This window comes from Nerophis ophidion, linkage group LG15 (genome assembly GCF_033978795.1).
Source record: "Nerophis ophidion isolate RoL-2023_Sa linkage group LG15, RoL_Noph_v1.0, whole genome shotgun sequence".
NCBI lineage: Eukaryota > Metazoa > Chordata > Actinopteri > Syngnathiformes > Syngnathidae > Nerophis > Nerophis ophidion.
This window is the reverse complement of record NC_084625.1, coordinates 21,914,726-21,932,225: the sequence shown is the minus strand read 5'-3', so window position 1 is coordinate 21,932,225 and position 17,500 is coordinate 21,914,726. Positions and strand designations below refer to the sequence as shown.

The window sequence follows — 17,500 nt, the reverse complement described above, 5'->3', positions numbered from 1 at the left end:
GAGCTCATCAAATTGACTCAAGTTGAAATTTTGCACCAGCCTGGTCTGAATGTCCTCTGTGTGTGTTGAAACATCCTCAGTGTTTGTAATTGACCACACTACCTGTCCAAATGACTTTAGTATGCATTTCTTTGAAGTCAGTGTGAAGTAAGTGTGTGTGTGTGTGTGTGTGTGTGTGTGTGTGTGTGTGCCTTGAAACATCCTCAGTGTTTGTAATTGACCACACAACCTGTCCAAATGACTTTAGTATGCATTTCTTTGAAGCCAGTGTGAAGTAAGTGTGTGTGCGTGTGCGTGTGTGCGTGTTTGCGTGTGTGTGTGTATGTGTGGGTCCAGGGGGTGACGACCTTTACGTCCACTGTCAGGATGAATGTCGTCCCTCTTGGAGGTGACCTTCTCCATGTTGGGACCAAGGGAGGAGGACGAGGACGAGCGAGGGTGATTCAGGTTTTTTGCTCCATTCCCTGCAAGCAAATGTTCAATCACACACATAATTGTTGTAACAACCAATCATTCAATCAATGTGAGTCCGGAACAAATATGACTTTCATTTTCACAGTCAACATCCAAGTAGTCCAAGCAGTCAGGTCAGCACCGTGCTCGTGAGCGTGCACGTCAGGGATTAATAGAATTGAAGCTTTTCTTTTCATTCCTCGCCTGCCGTCTTATCTTTAATCTGACATCTTTTTGCCTTTATGATATCGTCTAATCCCCCTCTGCTCTGTACTCTGTCTGTGTGTGTGTGTGTGTGTGTGTGTGTGTGTGTGTGTGTGTGTGTGTGTGTGTGTGTGTGTGTGTGTGTGCGTGCGTGCGTGTTTGTGTGCATGCGTGTGTGTGTGTGTGTGTGTGTGTGTGTGTGTGAGGGGGTTAATTCAGGATTACTTTCATTTTGAATTAAAAGTGACCCTCCTCATAACTGTATGTGTGGTAACCATGGCGACGTAGATCATGTGATTAAGTGGAGCGGCATATTTGGTGCGTGAGTTTAAGAATGAGACAAGAAGAAGAGGAATATGTTTGTCCTGTATAAATATACAATGCAAACCATGGTACTGTAGAACCAACTCGAAACCAGTTTTGAAATGTGTCCAATAGCAAGGAAGCGACTGCAAACCAAGGACCCACATTGGAATCATACATGAGAGCCCGCGTAGCGTCAGACCAGAGTGGGACTTGATTCATACCATTTTTTTTTTTCTTAAATAATGCAGAACCAGTTTCAAGTGAGTCTAAAGAGCCAGATTGGAACCATTTTGAGGGGCAAGTGTACAAACCCTGTTTCCATATGAGTTGGGAAATTGTGTTAGATGTAAATATAAACGGAATACAATGATTTGCAAATAATTTTCAACCCATATTCAGTTGAATATGCTACAAAGACAACATATTTGTTGTTCAAACTCATAGACTTTTTTTTTTGTTGCAAATAATAACTTAGAATTTCATGGCTGCCACATGTGCCAAAGTAGTTGGGAAAGGGCATGTTCATCATTGTGTTACATCACCTTTTCTTTTAATAACACTCAATAAACGTTTGGGAACTGAGGAAACTAATTGTTGAAGCTTTGAAAGTGGAATTCCTTCCCATTCGTGTTTTATGTAGCGCTTCAGTCGTTCAACAGTCCGGGGACTTCACTGTCGTATTTTACGCTTCATAATGTGCCACACATTTTCGATGGGAGATAGGTCTGGACTGCAGGCGGGCCAGGAAAGTACCCGCACTCTTTTTTTACAAAGCCACGCTGTTGTAACACGTGCTGAATGTGGCTTTGCATTGTCTTGCTGAAATAAGCAGGGGCATCCATGAAAAAGACGGCGCATAGATGGCAGCATATGTTGTTCCAAAACCTGTATGTACCTGTATGTGTAAACTGCCCATGCCTTGGGCACTAATGCACCCCCATACCATCACAGATGCTGGCTTTTGAACTTTGCATCGATAACAGTCTGGATGGTTCGCTTCCCCTTTGGTCCGGATGACACAATGTCGAATATTTCCAAAACAATTTGAAATGTGGACTCGTCAGACCACAGAACACTTTTCCACTTTACATCAGTCCATTTTTGATGATCTCGTGCCCAGAAAAGCCGGTGGCATTTTTGGATGTTGTTGATAAATGGCTTTCGCTTTGCATAGTAGAGCTTTAACTTGCACTTACAGATGTAGTGACGAACTGTATTTAGTGACAGTGGTTTTCTGAAGTGTTCCTGAGCCCATGTGGTGATATCCTTTAGAGATTGATGTCGGTTTTTGATACAGTGCCGTCGGAGGGATCGAAGGTAACGGTCATTCATTGTTGGTTTCTGGCCATGCCTCTTATGTGGAGTGATTTCTCCAGATTTTCTGAACCTTTTGATGATATTATGGACCGTAAATTTCTTGCAATGATGGATGGATGGATGGATGGATGGATGCACTTTGAGAAACGTTGTTCTTAAGCTGTTTGACAAAGGAGTGTACCTCGCCCCATCCTTTCTTGTGAAAGACTGAGCATATTTTGGGAGGCTGTTTTTATACCCAATCATGGCACCTGTGATGGTATGGGGTGCATTAGCGCCCAAGCCATGGGTAACTTACACATCTGTGCAGGCACTATTAACGAGGAAAGGTACATACAGGTTTTGGAACAACAAATGCTGCCATCTAAGTGCCGTCTTTTTCATGGACGCTCCTGCTTATTTCAGCAAGACAATGCCAAGCCACATTCAGCATGTGGTACAACAGCCCGCCTGCAGTCCAGACCTGTCTTCCATCAAAAATGTGTGGCGCATTATGAAGCGTAAAATACGACAGCAGAGACCCCGGACTGTTGAACGACTGAAGCTCTACATAAGACAAGAATGGAAAAGAATTCCACTTTCAAAGTTTCAACAATTAGTGTTGTCAGTTCCCAAACGTTTATTGAGTGTTGTTAAAAGAAAAGGTGACGTAACACAGTGGTGAACATGCCTTTTCCCAACTACTTTGGCACGTGTTGCAGCTATGAAATTCTAAGTTAGTTATTATTTGCAAAAAAAAATAAAGTTAATGAGTTTGAACATCAAATATCTTGTTTTTGTAGTGCATTCAGTTGAATATGGGTTGAAAAGGATTTGCAAATAATTTCCCAACTCATATGGAAACAGGGTTTGTAGATTTAAACTGGTTTATAAAAAAACTGAAAGCAAAACCAGTTTGAAATGTGTCTAAAATGTGAGTGAAACTAGTAGGTCAGCGTCTGGAAACCAAAGAAACTAGATTGGAACCATTTTGACACTTTGTTGGAACCAGTTTTAAAGAACCCCATGTAGAACCAATTTTAAATGTGGTTTAAAAAAAGAGCCAAAAGGGTACACAAGCCGCTGGGGAAAAAAACAAAGAAACCCAATTGAAATCATTATGAGGCACACATTTGAAATTATTTTGAGACCAGTTTTTTAAATCTCTAAAGCAGAACCAGTTTGAAATGTGAGTGAAAAGTGTATGTCACTGACTGAAAACCAAAGAAACCAATTTGACAACCAGTGTAGATTTAGACCAAAGTAAAGTGTCACAGAAACCAGTTTTAAGAACCCAATGCAAGACCGGTTTGAAATGTGTCTAAAACAAAGATCTGGAAAAAACAATGTAACCAGATTGGAACCTTTTTATGAGGGAATCAATTTGGTGTTAAATTGAGACTGGTGTAAAAGTTGACAGAAACCAGTTTTTAAAAAACTCAATGCAGAACCATTTGTTTTAAACCAAATATGTTTAAAAATCCTAGTGAAAACAATCGGGAAAGAGCTTGTAACCAATGCAGAACCAGTTTGAAATGTGTCTAAAATTAGAGTGAAACAGGAATGAAGTATGTGATGTCCAAAAAAACAGTTGGAATCATTATGACAACCAGTGTATAGTAAGTTTGAGACCAGAGTGAAACCAGCGTGGTGGAGCCAGTGTGAACAATTTTAAATAGTGGGGCGGGGTTTTTTTCTCTCCTAAAAATATGCAAATAGGATGCGCTGTGGCGACAAAAAAAACGTCCTTCTCTGCGACGATAGTAACAACAATTGGCATTTGCTTATCAAGAACATAATTTTGACATCAGACCATTCACACTTTGAAAAGGTCAAAGGTCAATGCACCAGCATCCTAAACTCTTTTTTTTGTTACAGTTTGGAGACTTTGCTTTGCCAATTTGTCACACGGTGTAAATACTTGTTGTGTTGTGTTGTTGTGGCGTTGTCATAGTTTCTCAAGTATTACTGCTGAGATTCAGGAATGTTCTAGTCGCGTCAAGTTTTTTTCCCCCCCTACTTTTCCCAGCAGTGTGTTTTCATCTGCAGACGTGTTGTGTCCTGCACGGCTATACACCCCCCGCCCACTTCAAACACCCCCTCCTCCTCATCCTCCTCGCCAGAAGGAGTTACAGCCCACAGGGATGAAGGGGAGGAGGGGTAGATAATCTGTGTGTGTTACAGGCTAATTATTAGTAATTAGCATATTATTGTGATACCGTCATATAGATGCCTGAAGTGCGGCACAGGCGTGCGCGCACACACAATAACACGCACACACACACACACACACTCACTTATAGGCGCTGGGTTGACTGCTGCATTATTCATATTTGGCCTGAGGGAAGTTAGCTTGCTGTGCTAACGCTAAAGCTGTTAGCAGCCAGTTACTTTTGCTGCACACATAAATAAATACTTTGGTCAAGTTCGCAAATATAGTTTGAAAGAGGAGAGGAGAGGAGTGCGTGTGTGTTGGGTGTAGTCATTTGGTTTCATGCTGTCTCTAATCATACTTTCTTTTTATATGCCTCGATATGCTCCCAATATGTGCACCATTTTCTATTACACTATTTCCATCCGCCCATGCACATCTCCTTCACATAGTATTGACACAATCTGTTGTGTCATTACGGCCATATTGTTGTGTTTGCCCTTCTAATTTATGTTTGTGTGTGTGTGTGTGTGTGTGTGTGTGTGTGTGTGTCACCAGTTAAATGCCACCACTGCTGTCTGTCATTGTGTGTCCACTGTCACCTCTAATCACACACACACTGGTACGCAAACACGTACACACACACACACACACACACAGACGCACGCACGCACACACACACACACACACACACACACAGAGCCAGGTGCCCCAGGGCCTGCTGGGAGCTGCCGTGTCATTGTCGCGGCCTGTCCTGTCTCGTCCAATCATCTTGCAGGGTTTTCTTTAGCACAACTTGCTAACGGATAACTGTAAGGCTAATGGCTATTAACACACACGCTCACGCACACACACACACACGCACACACATATTGTCTGACACCAGATAATAACACATGTTAGACAAGCCTGGTTTCACACTGCTAATTAGTGTGTGTGTGTGTGTGTGTGTGTGTGCGTGTGTGTGTGTGTGCGTGTGTGTGTGTGTGTGTGTGTGTGTGTGAGAGAGAGAGATGAACAGACAAAGACAGGAAGGGAAAATCTGTTTCCTGAAGAAGTTTGACGCATGAAAACAAACTCTTCCTGCTTCTTTCTTTACCTCCTTATATCTGTGTGTGTGTGTGTGTGTGTGTGTGTGTGTGTGTGTGTGTTTTCGCGCGTGCGTGTGTGTGTCTGTTTGTTTGTGTGTGTGTGATCTTTTGACCTCCTGACTTTTTATCCTGTGCTGTTTTAGTGCTCCAGGTGACATTTTGTTTTCAAGTATTGATTGTCCGCTATGATCCCGCCCACTTGTTGTCAACACACCGAAATAAGTGTTGTGTATTGCATGTTTGTGTTCTTTCTCTTTATACCCGTACATCGGTGTCCATGGCAACGCAAAGGTCCAAGTTGACCACCTGCATGCAGACTTCACATGAACAATGTCAACGCACACACACACACGCATGCACGCACACACACACACACACACAGTGTAAATGTACTTATTGTAAAGTAAGTGTGTTTATAATTTATGGTGATATACCTACAGTATATACACATGCTACAAAACCAGTGATGTTGGCACGTTGTGTAAATCATAAATAAAAACTGAAAACTATGATTTGCAAATCCTTTTCAACCTATCTTCAATTGAATACACTGCAAAGACAAGATGTTTAATGTTGGAAATGAAAAACAAAATTTTTGTTGGCAAATATTAGCTCATTTGGAATTTGATGCCTGTAACATGTTTCAAAAAGGCTGACACAAGTGGAAAAAAAAACTGAGAAAGTTGAAGAATGCTCATCAAAGTCTTATTTGGAACATCCCACAGGTGAACAGGCTAATTGGGAACAGATGATTCCCAACATGATTGGGAATAAAAGCAGCTTCACAAACAAGGATGGGGCCAGGGTCACCACGTTGAGAACAAATGCTTGAGCAAATTGTCAAACAGTATAAGAACAACATTTCTCAACCAGCTATTGCAAGGAATTTAGGGATTTCGCCATCTACAGTCCGTAATATCTTTAAAGGATTAAAAGACTGTGGAGAAATCTCTGCACATAAGCAGCAATGCCCGTGACCTTCGATCCCTTGGGCGGTACTGCATCAAAATATCAGTGTGTAAAGGAGATCACCACATGGGCTCAGAAACACTTCAGAAAACCACTGTCAGTAATTACAGTTTGTCGCTCCATCTGCAATTGCATTTTAAAACTCTACTGTGCAGAGCCAAAGCCATTTATCAACAACACCCAGAAACACTGCCGTTTTTCGCTGGGCCTGAGCTCATCTAACGAGTCCACATTTCAAATTGTTTTTGGAAACAAAGAGGAAAAGAACCATCCGGATTGTCATAGGCACAAAGTTCAAAAGCCAACCTCTTTGATGGTATGGGGGTGTATTAGTGCCCAAGCCATGGGTAACTTACAAATCTGTGAAGGCACCATTAATGCTGAAAGGTATATACAGGTTTTTGGAGCAACATATGTTGCCATCCGTGCAACATCTTTTTCATGGACGCCCCTGCTTATTTCAACAAGACAATGCCAAGCCACATTCTGCTATTACAACAGTGTGGCTTTGTAGTAAAAAAATGCGGGTACTAGACTGGCCTGCCTGTAGTCCAGGCCTGTGTCCCATTAAAAATATGTGGCGCATTATGAAACGTAAAATAGGACAACAGAGACCCGGGACTGTTTAACAACTTATGCTGTACATCAAGCAAGAATGGGAAATAATTCCACCTTGCAATGTGTTGCTGCCATTAAATTCTAAGTCAATGATTATTTGCAAAAGAAAAATGAAATTTCTCAGTTCGAACATTAAATATATTGTCTTTGCAGTCTATTCAATTGAATATACATTGAAAAGGATTTGCAAGTCATTGTATTCTGTTTTTATTTACGATTTACCGGTTTTGTACATTACGGCTGCTTGAAAAAATCCATTCAAACCTTAATCACAATTCTTATTTGTAACGGTTTTGAATCGTTTCGAAATATTCAAGAATCAATTTTTTAAAAGATGTTTTAATACTTCAGAAGCTAGGAGAGCGTTTGTAAACTGTGACCTGTTTTGAAAAGGTTTGGATTGAGAATTGATTTTGAATGGAATTGTCACCCTAAGAGTCGGAATCATAATCATAATCCCTAATATACATATGGGCCTGATTAAATTGTGTTACATACAGGTGATATGTCTGAAGCAGATGATACACGGGATGTTATGTGTGAAGCGGATGATAAAGGTGAAGTTATGTGTAAAACAGTCGATATGTGTGTTAGACAGAGTACGAGTGATATTATGTGTGAAGCAAAAGATACAGTTGATGCTGTAATATGTGAAACAGGTAGGTAATGCTATGCAGGAAACGATTGATTTGTGTTACCGGTAAAAATTTTTACTCAGAATATTATGTGGAATTGGTGGAGTTGCGTGTTTGTGTGAAATAAATAGTTTTCCTATGTGTATGTGTGAAACAGATGATACAGGTAAAGTTATGTCTGAAACATTTGGATTTGAAATCTTTGAATCAGGACATAAAGGTGATGTTTTTAATGCTTGAAATGTGTTGTGTGTGAAACAGATGTTTGAGTTATGTATGAAACAGACGGTTATGCGTATACTATGTGTGAAACAGGGTGTTATACATGGTCCATACTGTATGTACGTGTGAAGCAGATTTTACAGATAATGTTCTTATACTGTATGTGAAACAGGTGATAGCGGTGATGCTGTGCATGAAACAGGTTTTTGTTACTAATAAATGTGTTACAGGTGATGTTGGAAGTGTGAAACATATAGTGGTTTTTGCGTAAAATATGTTGTGTGTGCATGTGAAACGGATGAAACGGGTGGTGAAATTATCTGTAGATAGGTCATGTTCTTATGCTTGAAACAGGTTATTTGTGAAAAACATGATACATGTGATTTTAAGTGTGAAACAATTGATGTGTATTAAACATGATACAGGTCAGGTTTTCCCCTGTAACTGAAAGTGGCGCGTCGCCACAGCATTTTTATTACCGCCACACCATGAAAACAAGTAGTTTTTGTTTACAAGAAAACAAAAAATCAAGAAATATATTGTATTGTAGCCGACAGAAGAAATCACATGAATTCTGAATCTATTTTTAACATTTATTACCAATCTTATGATAACAAATGGCGCATTTCCAACAGATATTACCTCAAATGCAATTGATTGGTACTTTTATTAGTAGATTGCACCAACACTATGTCTCTGCGCTTCACCGGACACACAACAACACTTTCTCTTTCTCTGCCAATCACTTTTCAGGCACAGACGGTGTGTTTGCAAACATGGGAAAAACTGATATCCAATCCTAGCCACACGGACATAAAACATTAACACCAGCTGGTCGTTACAGTATGAATTGATAAATATTGCCTATTATTTGCACACTATTGACAAGTGATGTACCGAAAACTCCACGACCAATACCGGATGTAAACAAAACGCACGCCATTGTCTGGAGTGTTGTCAGCATGTCTGCGATGTGGACATATTTTTAATATATCCTACATCAGTGGTTCTTAACCTGGGTTCGATTGAACCCTAGGGGTTCGGTGAGTCGGCCTCAGGGGTTTGGCGGAGCCTCCGCCACGGAATAATATATACATCCGAATTATCGTGTAAATAAAAACTTCTCCCTGTCGGCGTATTATGGATACCCCCAAACAATTGTTCCTCTAATTTTCAATCTGATTTGCAGGTTTTTTGATTGATTGATTGATTGAAACTTTCACTAGCAGATTACAAAGGAAGATAATACATTATATGAAACAGTACAGTTCACACAGTACAGTACATATTCTGTACAATTGACCACTAAATGGTAACACCCGAATAGGTTTTTCAACTTGTTTAAGTCGGGGTCCACTTTAATCAATTCATGGTAATGGGTGTAAGGTATGTAATTTGTTTTGAAATCATGCACTATGTTGGTTTTGTTCTGTGAACAAGTTGATGTTCATGCACGGTTCATTTTGTACACCAAAAAAAAAAACATACCGGTAAGTTTTTCTTGAATTTGAAAAAAAACAACATTTTATTTTTAACTAAAGAAGGGTTCGGGGAATGCGCGTATGAAACTGGTGGGGTTCGGTACCTCCAACAAGGTTAAGAACCACTGGCCTAGATATACCCGCGGACAGTCATCTACAAAATGTGCAATTAGGAGGACAGTGGCGTCTTTTAAAGAGGCAAAAGTCCAACTGGCGCAGCAGCGCGAAGCAAGTGTGAGGTCATGCTCGCTGCAGCTCACCTTTCGTCAGGGACATCGAGGGACAGAAGTAGTCTCAAAATATGACTACTTTTTATAATGGGTTTCTCATTGTTATCCCGCTGGGTGGAGTTTTTTCTTGCCCTGATGTGGGATCTGAGCCGAGGATGTCGTTTTGGCTTGTGCAGCCCTTTGAGACACTCATGATTTAGGGCTATATATGTAAACATTCCTTGATTGATTGATAATAAAATCATAAAAAGATGCTAGATTTGTTGCTTGTTGTTTTTTAGTAACAAAAAAAAAAACCTAATTAAAACTTTAGACACTTGAAAAAATCTCAACAAAGTACATTGTACGAAAAGCTGCAACAATTGAAAAGAAAGAAACAGATATTATAGCAAATTACTCGATGATGTCATGGTGACCACGCCCATAACCACATTCCTGAGCACATCCCCACTACCGAAGGTATTTTGGCAGTCTAGGGGAAACCCTGCAGGTGGTATGTGTGAAGTTGATGATACACGTGATGCTGTTTTGTGTGAATCAGGTTATGTTTGAAACAGGTGAAATGGTTTTCTTCGCATGTTAATCAGGAGATACAGATGAAGTTCATATGCTTGAGACAGGTGATCCGTGTAACAAGTGATGATTGTCCTAAGTGAAACAGGAGTTGTTATGTGAAATTGGTGACGTAATGTGGGAATCGTGTGATACAGGTAATGTTGGTTATGTGAAACAGGCGTAAAATAGGTCCTGTGTGTCTAAATCAGGTGATATAAGTGATGCTATTTTGTTTATAACAGGTGATGTGTTTGGAACACATGAAATTATTATCTGTGAATCAGTAGATACAGGTAACGTTCTGATGCTTGCGACAGGTTGTGTTATGTGTGAAACAAATATCAGAGGTAATCTGAGTAACAGGTGATGACTTTCATTGGTGAAACAGATGATGTTATGTGAAACAGTTAATTTGTATGTTGGACATGCTATAAGTGATCATTTGTGTGAAGGGGATAATACAAGTGATGCTGTTTTGTGTGAAAAAGGTTATGTTTAAAACAGGTGATGTTATTCTCTATACCAGGGGTGACCAAAGTGCGGCCCGGGGGCCATTTGCGGCCCGCAAGTAATTTTTTAACCACCCCACGGCGGATTTTAAAAATACGATTGAAACATTTTTAAAACATAAAAACTGATATGAAGCAGCAAATGGGGAAATGTAATAAGAAAATGTTGCAATGTTTACTCTAATAACACAAAGCTGCCATGCAGGCTGTTTATTTCTTTACAAAATAATAATGAATCAAAATAATGTCATTATGAATTTTTGATGTATTTAAGGCTCCAATTAGGTCACGTTAAATTTTCCACTTTGAGATATTTTTTTGGGAAAATGTTGCATATTTTGTGTTTGCCATATAAAAAACTGAGCTGTTTTTTTTTAAAGAAGGGCCTAAAATGAACAAACAAAAACATAAACAACAATAAAACTTATAATTGACGGATAGATCTGAAGTTGATCTCTTTCAATGAATTGATTAACGTGGACCCGACTTAAACAAGTTGAAAAACTTATTCGGGTGTTACCATTTAGTGGTCAATTGTACGGAATATGTACTGAACTGTGCAATCTACTAATAAAAGTACCAATCAATCAATCAATCAATCAAAGCTTATTGTGTTAAAAGTAAACAGTAAAAAATGTATAGTTTATTTTTTAACAGTTTAATGAGTAGGACCCTTTTGAATCCCCAATCCTTTTAGTGTGATTTGTTTTTAAGTGTCATTGCTCAAAAAATAATAATGAATTAGAATTGATGGTGTTATGAGTTATTGACCTTTTTAATGATCTAATTATTATATAATCTCAAATATTCCACTTAAAAAAATTATTGGGTGAAAATATTGCATATTTTGTGATTTCTCCATAAAAAAAAACATTTTTTTTTTGTGACAAAAACAGCATACAACTTAAATCTTTAAAATCATTATATTGACGGATAGACCTAATGTTGATCTACAGATTTAAAACTGGAATAATAATAACAAAAATAATACTGAATAATGACACTTTTTTAAATAAATAAATGATAAATGGGTTGTACTTGTATAGCGCTTTTCTACGTTCAAGGTACTCAAAGCGCTTTGACACTACTTCCACATTTACCCATTCACACACACATTCACACACTGATGGAGGGAGCTGCCATGCAAGGCGCTAACCAGCACCCATCAGGAGCAAGGGTGAAGTGTCTTACTCAGGACACAACGAACGTGACGAGATTGGTACTAGGTGGGGATTGAATCAGGGACCCTCGGGTTGCGCACGGCCACTCTACCACTGCGCCACGCCGTCCCAAATTTTAATGTTTTTTTGACCAAAACCCTTTGGGGTCCCCGGGATCAAGCCTGAGTGGAGGCCTAAATGTACATTGGTTATACATGAATTGTATTGGTTTTTAAAATAGAAAATTTTCAAAATGGCCCCCGCTTGCTTTGATTTTTCAGTCTGCGGCCCTAAGTGGAAAAAATTTGGAGATCCTTGCTCTATACATATGTTATTCTCCACACGTATTAATAAGGATATACAAATGATCTTTTGCTTGAGACAGATTGCGTTATGTGTAAAACAGATAATAGAGAGGATGTGTGTAACAGGTGATACATGTGATGATAAATAGGACGCAGGTTATGTGAGAGTTTGAGACAGGTGTGTCGGATGTGAAAAACAGGGGGAGTTATCTTTTTTGCGTATTAATTAGTAGATGCAGATGTTCTTACGCATGAAACAGTTGGTATGATGTGTAAAAACAGATGATTGAAGATATATGTCCAACTGGTGAAATAGGTAAAGCAGGGGATGTTATGTGTGAGAGAGTTGAGGGTCAGTTGTGTGGCACAGGTGATGTTATTATTGTGAAGCAAGTAATACAGCTAATGTTGTGTGTAAAACAGGCGGTGGTGCTGTGTGTGAAAGAGGTGATTTTTTTCATGTGTAACATAGGGGATTTTATGGGTGAAACAGGTGGTATTGTGTACATTTATGAAAACGGGTGATATTGGTTTATGCAAAACAGTTGAACATGCAGACTGGCAGCAAGATGTTTGTGAAGTTGACATTAGACCTGAAAACAAATGCACTTCCTGATCAGGGGCGGCAGCCTAATATTCCAACCTTCGACGGTCACCATGGCAACACTAGGTTTTCAGGACATTTTCACTTGATGAACAGTAAACAACAGTAATGGATGTTGGGAAAAGTCACGTGACCACGGTGGCTGGAGATCAATATTTGACCGATCAATAAATCAAGCGGATGATTGTGCATCGATCAGAGCGCCTTCATCGAGTCTCTAACATGAACGTTAGAAATTTCAGTCACCTGTTTATTGACCACCTGACTGGAGACAATCAATGATGATGAAATGTCTCGTACTTGCGCGCACACACACACACACACACACACACACACACACACACACACACACACACACACACATTAAGAGAACAAAATGTGTGTCCTCAGGGTGTGTTTCTGTTCCCTGTCATCACGCTGCCAACACACATGTAGCAGCATGGAATGGTATGTGACATGGACATCCCTCCCAAAGCTGTGTGTATGTAAAGGGGGGAGGAAGGGGGTATTGCTTTCATTTCCTGTCGAAAAACTGGTTGCTCTTAAACACTCTTTTGTTTTCTTCAAAACCACAAGCAAAGTGAGGACACTGTGAGGAGTGGTAGGCACAATGCTAACAAAGGCTGCAATGGCTTAGTAGGAAGAGCCAGAGGGATGGCGGTCCCCAGTTACTGCTGCTATGTCCCAGAGCAAGGCACTTTGTCCACCTGGCCTCAGGGGCTGCCCACACACGCATGTTCAGCTTCACTGACCATAGAACCTGATCCGCTCCCCAGTCTCCACACTGCTCCTCACATATTTAATGCAGAATAGGCTACTGCAAAATTCTTGATTAAATTGTGAATGTCTCTGAAATTACAATTTAAATAAATTAATTTGAATTAGAGTTGAACTGAGATTGCCAACAGGAATTAGAATTGTAATTACAATTCAAATTGATTTATATAGAATTTAAATTTCAGTTTATGAATTTGCTTTATTCCAGTATCATGCTTTACAGTATACAGTGTATTTAATGCAGGACTGTTTTACAAAATTCATATGGATATTATTACTATGAGCCTCCTATACATATTTGAATTACAGTACATGATTTTCATTGACAATTAAGAATACAAGTACTGTCTATAAACCAGATAATTTAATATATTATAACTTTATAACTTTCATTATAACCCTCAGAATATTTTTTACTTTTTCCACGTATTCAAAATGGAGGGAATATGAATGTAATATTACAGTTGTACTCATAAGTTTACATACCCTGGGAGAATTTATGATTTCTTGGCCACTTGAAGAAAAATGGACTGCATGGTCGAGTGGCCAAAAAGTAAAATTTTGGTCTCATCACTCCAAATTACTTTGTTCCAGAAGTTTTGAGGCTTGTCTCTGTGCTGTTTGGTGTAATATAAGCAGGATACTTTGTGACATTTGAGCATACATGGCTTTCTTCTGACGACTCAACCATGCAGCCCATTTTTCTTCAAGTGCCTCCTTGTTGTGCATCTTGAAACAGCCTCACCACAATTTTTCAGAGAGTTCTGTATTTCAGCTGAAGTTATTTGTGGATTTTTCTATGCATCTCGAACAATTTTCTTGGAAGTTGTAGCCAAAATCTTTGCCGGTCTACCTGAATCCCTCATTTTCCACTTCTTGATCAGCGTTTAAACACTGCTGATTGGCATTCTCAATTCCTTGAATATAATTTTAGACCTGTTTTATGCAGTTCAATTACCTTTTCTCGCAGATCCTTTGACAATTATTTTGCCTTCCCCATGACTCAGAATCCAGAAACATCTGTGCAGCACTGGATGAAAGATGCAATGGTCTGTCAGAAGCCCAGAAACTCACTGACCTTTTATATACACACATTAATTACAAGCAAACAGGTCACAGGTGAAGATTGGAACCTTGATTAGCCATTCAAAACTGTTTGTGTCAACTTTTGTGTGTGTTATTAGATCAAAGTCACTTGGGTATGTACACTTTTAATCAGGGTCATTTGGGTACTTTCTTTTGTCATTTTGATTTAAAAAGAGTGAACACAGGTGTTTGCCAAGAAATAGCTTCACACGACCATGAAGCATGAGTGGAAGAAATGTTTTTGTGTTATTCATATTCTCTGAAGAATGGCTAAGAAATCTTAATTTCTGTTACTGCGCTATTGCGCTATAAGGAATTGTAATTAACTTGATTCCTCTTCCTTTTATTCATATTTAACATCCTTTTGATGGGGAGCCAGCTCAATTAAAATTTCAATTATTCAAATGAAGTGTATTGAAAATACAAATTCTTTTTTTTTATATATAGATTTTTACTTTTTTTTTTTTTAAAGATTTTTTTATTTTACATTACCAAGTATACAAAAACCAATTGAAATTACATCATATATAACACAATGACAGATAATAATATAGAGGGATACAACATATAACTCATAAATTTCTGAATTTTTGTTTTATTTTACTAATGCCCAGTTTGTTAAGGAGATAGAAATGTCTGTCAGTTTCAAAAATGTATTCACTTATTCGAGGTGTTTTCTTTGACCATTTACATTTGTGAATATAATGTTTTGCATGGGTAACAAATAAGTTTAGAATATATTTCACATCTGTGTCCCTATCATATCTAAATAAAACCATTTTTTTTAGACCTACTTGAACTGTTGCTATTTTATTAAAAGGTGATTAAATTTCAAACCCTTCAGAGGCGTGAATGTATGCATTAAAAAAATAGTTGTAAAATAGTTTTGTCAAATAAGTTACAAAAAGCACATAGATTGATGTTATGGATGCATGTTCTCCAAACACGTTCAAATTCCTAAATGAGAATTTTGCACCAGCCTCATGCAACCGACAGATTTCATGCATGTTAGAAATAAAGCCTCATGACTAAGGCAGTGGCTTCACGGTGGCAGAGGGGTTAGTGCGTCTGCCTCACAATACGAAGTTCCTGCAGTCCTGGGTTCAAATCCAGGCTCGGGATCTTTCTGTGTGGAGTTTGCATGTTCTCCCCGTGAATGCGTGGGTTCCCTCCGGGTACTCCGGCTTCCTCCCACTTCCAAAGACATGCACCTGGGGATAGGTCGATTGGCAACACTAAATTGGCCCTAGTGTGTGAATGTGAGTGTGAATGTTTTCTGTCTAGCTGTGTTGGCCCTGCGATGAGGTGGCGACTTGTCCAGGGTGTACCCTGCCTTCCGCCCGATTGTAGCTGAGATAGGCGCCAGCGCCCCCCGCGACCCCAAAAGGGAATAAGCGGTAGAAAATGGATGGATGGATGGACTAAGGCAGTGAACAAAGCTAACATGCCCAGCCGCCTGCACGATGCTTTGCAATTGGTCTAATCCACCGTCTTACTGTCTGTCTTTCAGCATGTCTTTTCGGTCACGGTCCGGACTGCAGTCTGGTCCAGTCCAAAGAAGATGACTTGGACTGGGAGCAAGGAGACCCTCAGGACAGAGCGGCGGGCAAGCAGTGGTTCCCTACAGGTACAATTCTGCCTGCCAGGTGTCCCTCATGGAACCTTCCTAAAGCTCATGTTCTTGGAGAAAGACGGATTGGATCACGAAGCGTTGTTTGCACTTCAAATGCACGACTTCTATTTTGAAATTGCTTGATTAAAGAAGCTTTGTCACAATTAATTATAACCTAGCACATGGCCTCTTAAATAGTGGCATGGGGATTTGTTTTACTCAACTGCAGAGAGTTCAAGGTGGTTGAGATGATAAATATTTAGAATACATTTGAACAAATAAGTAGTGCTATTAAATAAATGATTCATGTAGTACATACACACACACACACACACACACACACATGTCCTGCTCTTTTATTGGGGATTAAAAGAGGCACGGTGTAAGCTTTCTGTTATCTTTCTTCACTGTGCACTTGAATGCAGCACCAAAGACAATCTGCAGCTTTTCTTATCTTGCAACACTTTCTCCTCTGACTTATGGACGGACACTTCACACTCCGTTGCACACATAAGGGTGTGTGTGTATGGGGCGAGAGCGAGAGAGACGCCGTTTGTCACATGCTCACCGAGGTTACACTGCTGACGAATGAGAATGCAGCGCTCTTAAATCAGGCAGCCAATCACGTAAGAGACAATGTGAGCGAGGACACACAGAGTGGACGTGCTTACTGTCCTACTTCAACTGATTTATTGGGGAAGGGGGGGTCTCGCCTTTCTTTTCATCTATACCTGTGTGTCGGTGTGACTAATTGCAGCCAATGGAGGCAATCAGACAGCACACGCACGCACACACGCACGCACACACATAGAAGAGTATCTGTAATGAAGGCGCTCACTATCATGGTGTTCAAAACAGACTACTTTTCTGATTCCTGTCTTTGCAGAGTCATCTTCAAAGTACCTGCTGACTATTTATTTACACATTTATCTTAAACATGACATTTCAGAAGCATGTATCATGTACCATGCAGCATATAACATGCTCCTCTATTGTCACTGGGCAGATGGCATTTGACTTTGGTGATAAATCTTCTTCAATGGACACTTTTTAAATGGAAGTTCTGCATGTGTTTTTTATGGCCACAGGGTTGGTGGCTCTAACTCTTTTTCTTTTGTTTTTTTCCCGGTTTTCTTCTCGCGCTCCTCCACACGGACACACATACACGCACACACACAGACGCACGCGCCGGCCAGCCGTGTGTGCCATTTAATGTTCTTATAAATGGTACAAGT

The 17,500-nt window shown here is 39.7% G+C and overlaps 1 protein-coding gene across 9 annotated transcripts in view; it reads left to right on the top strand.

Annotated features, from left to right (window-relative positions):
• LOC133569438 (receptor-type tyrosine-protein phosphatase mu-like) overlaps window positions 1–17,500 on the top strand; it is a 106,054-nt gene that overhangs the window by 28,251 nt on the left and 60,303 nt on the right. For all 9 annotated transcript variants that reach the window (XM_061921773.1, XM_061921772.1, XM_061921777.1 and 6 more), the window contains exon 2: window positions 16,164–16,280. In XM_061921773.1, the coding sequence (XP_061777757.1) occupies window positions 16,164–16,280 (117 nt within the window). The remainder of the gene's footprint in view (window positions 1–16,163; window positions 16,281–17,500) is intronic.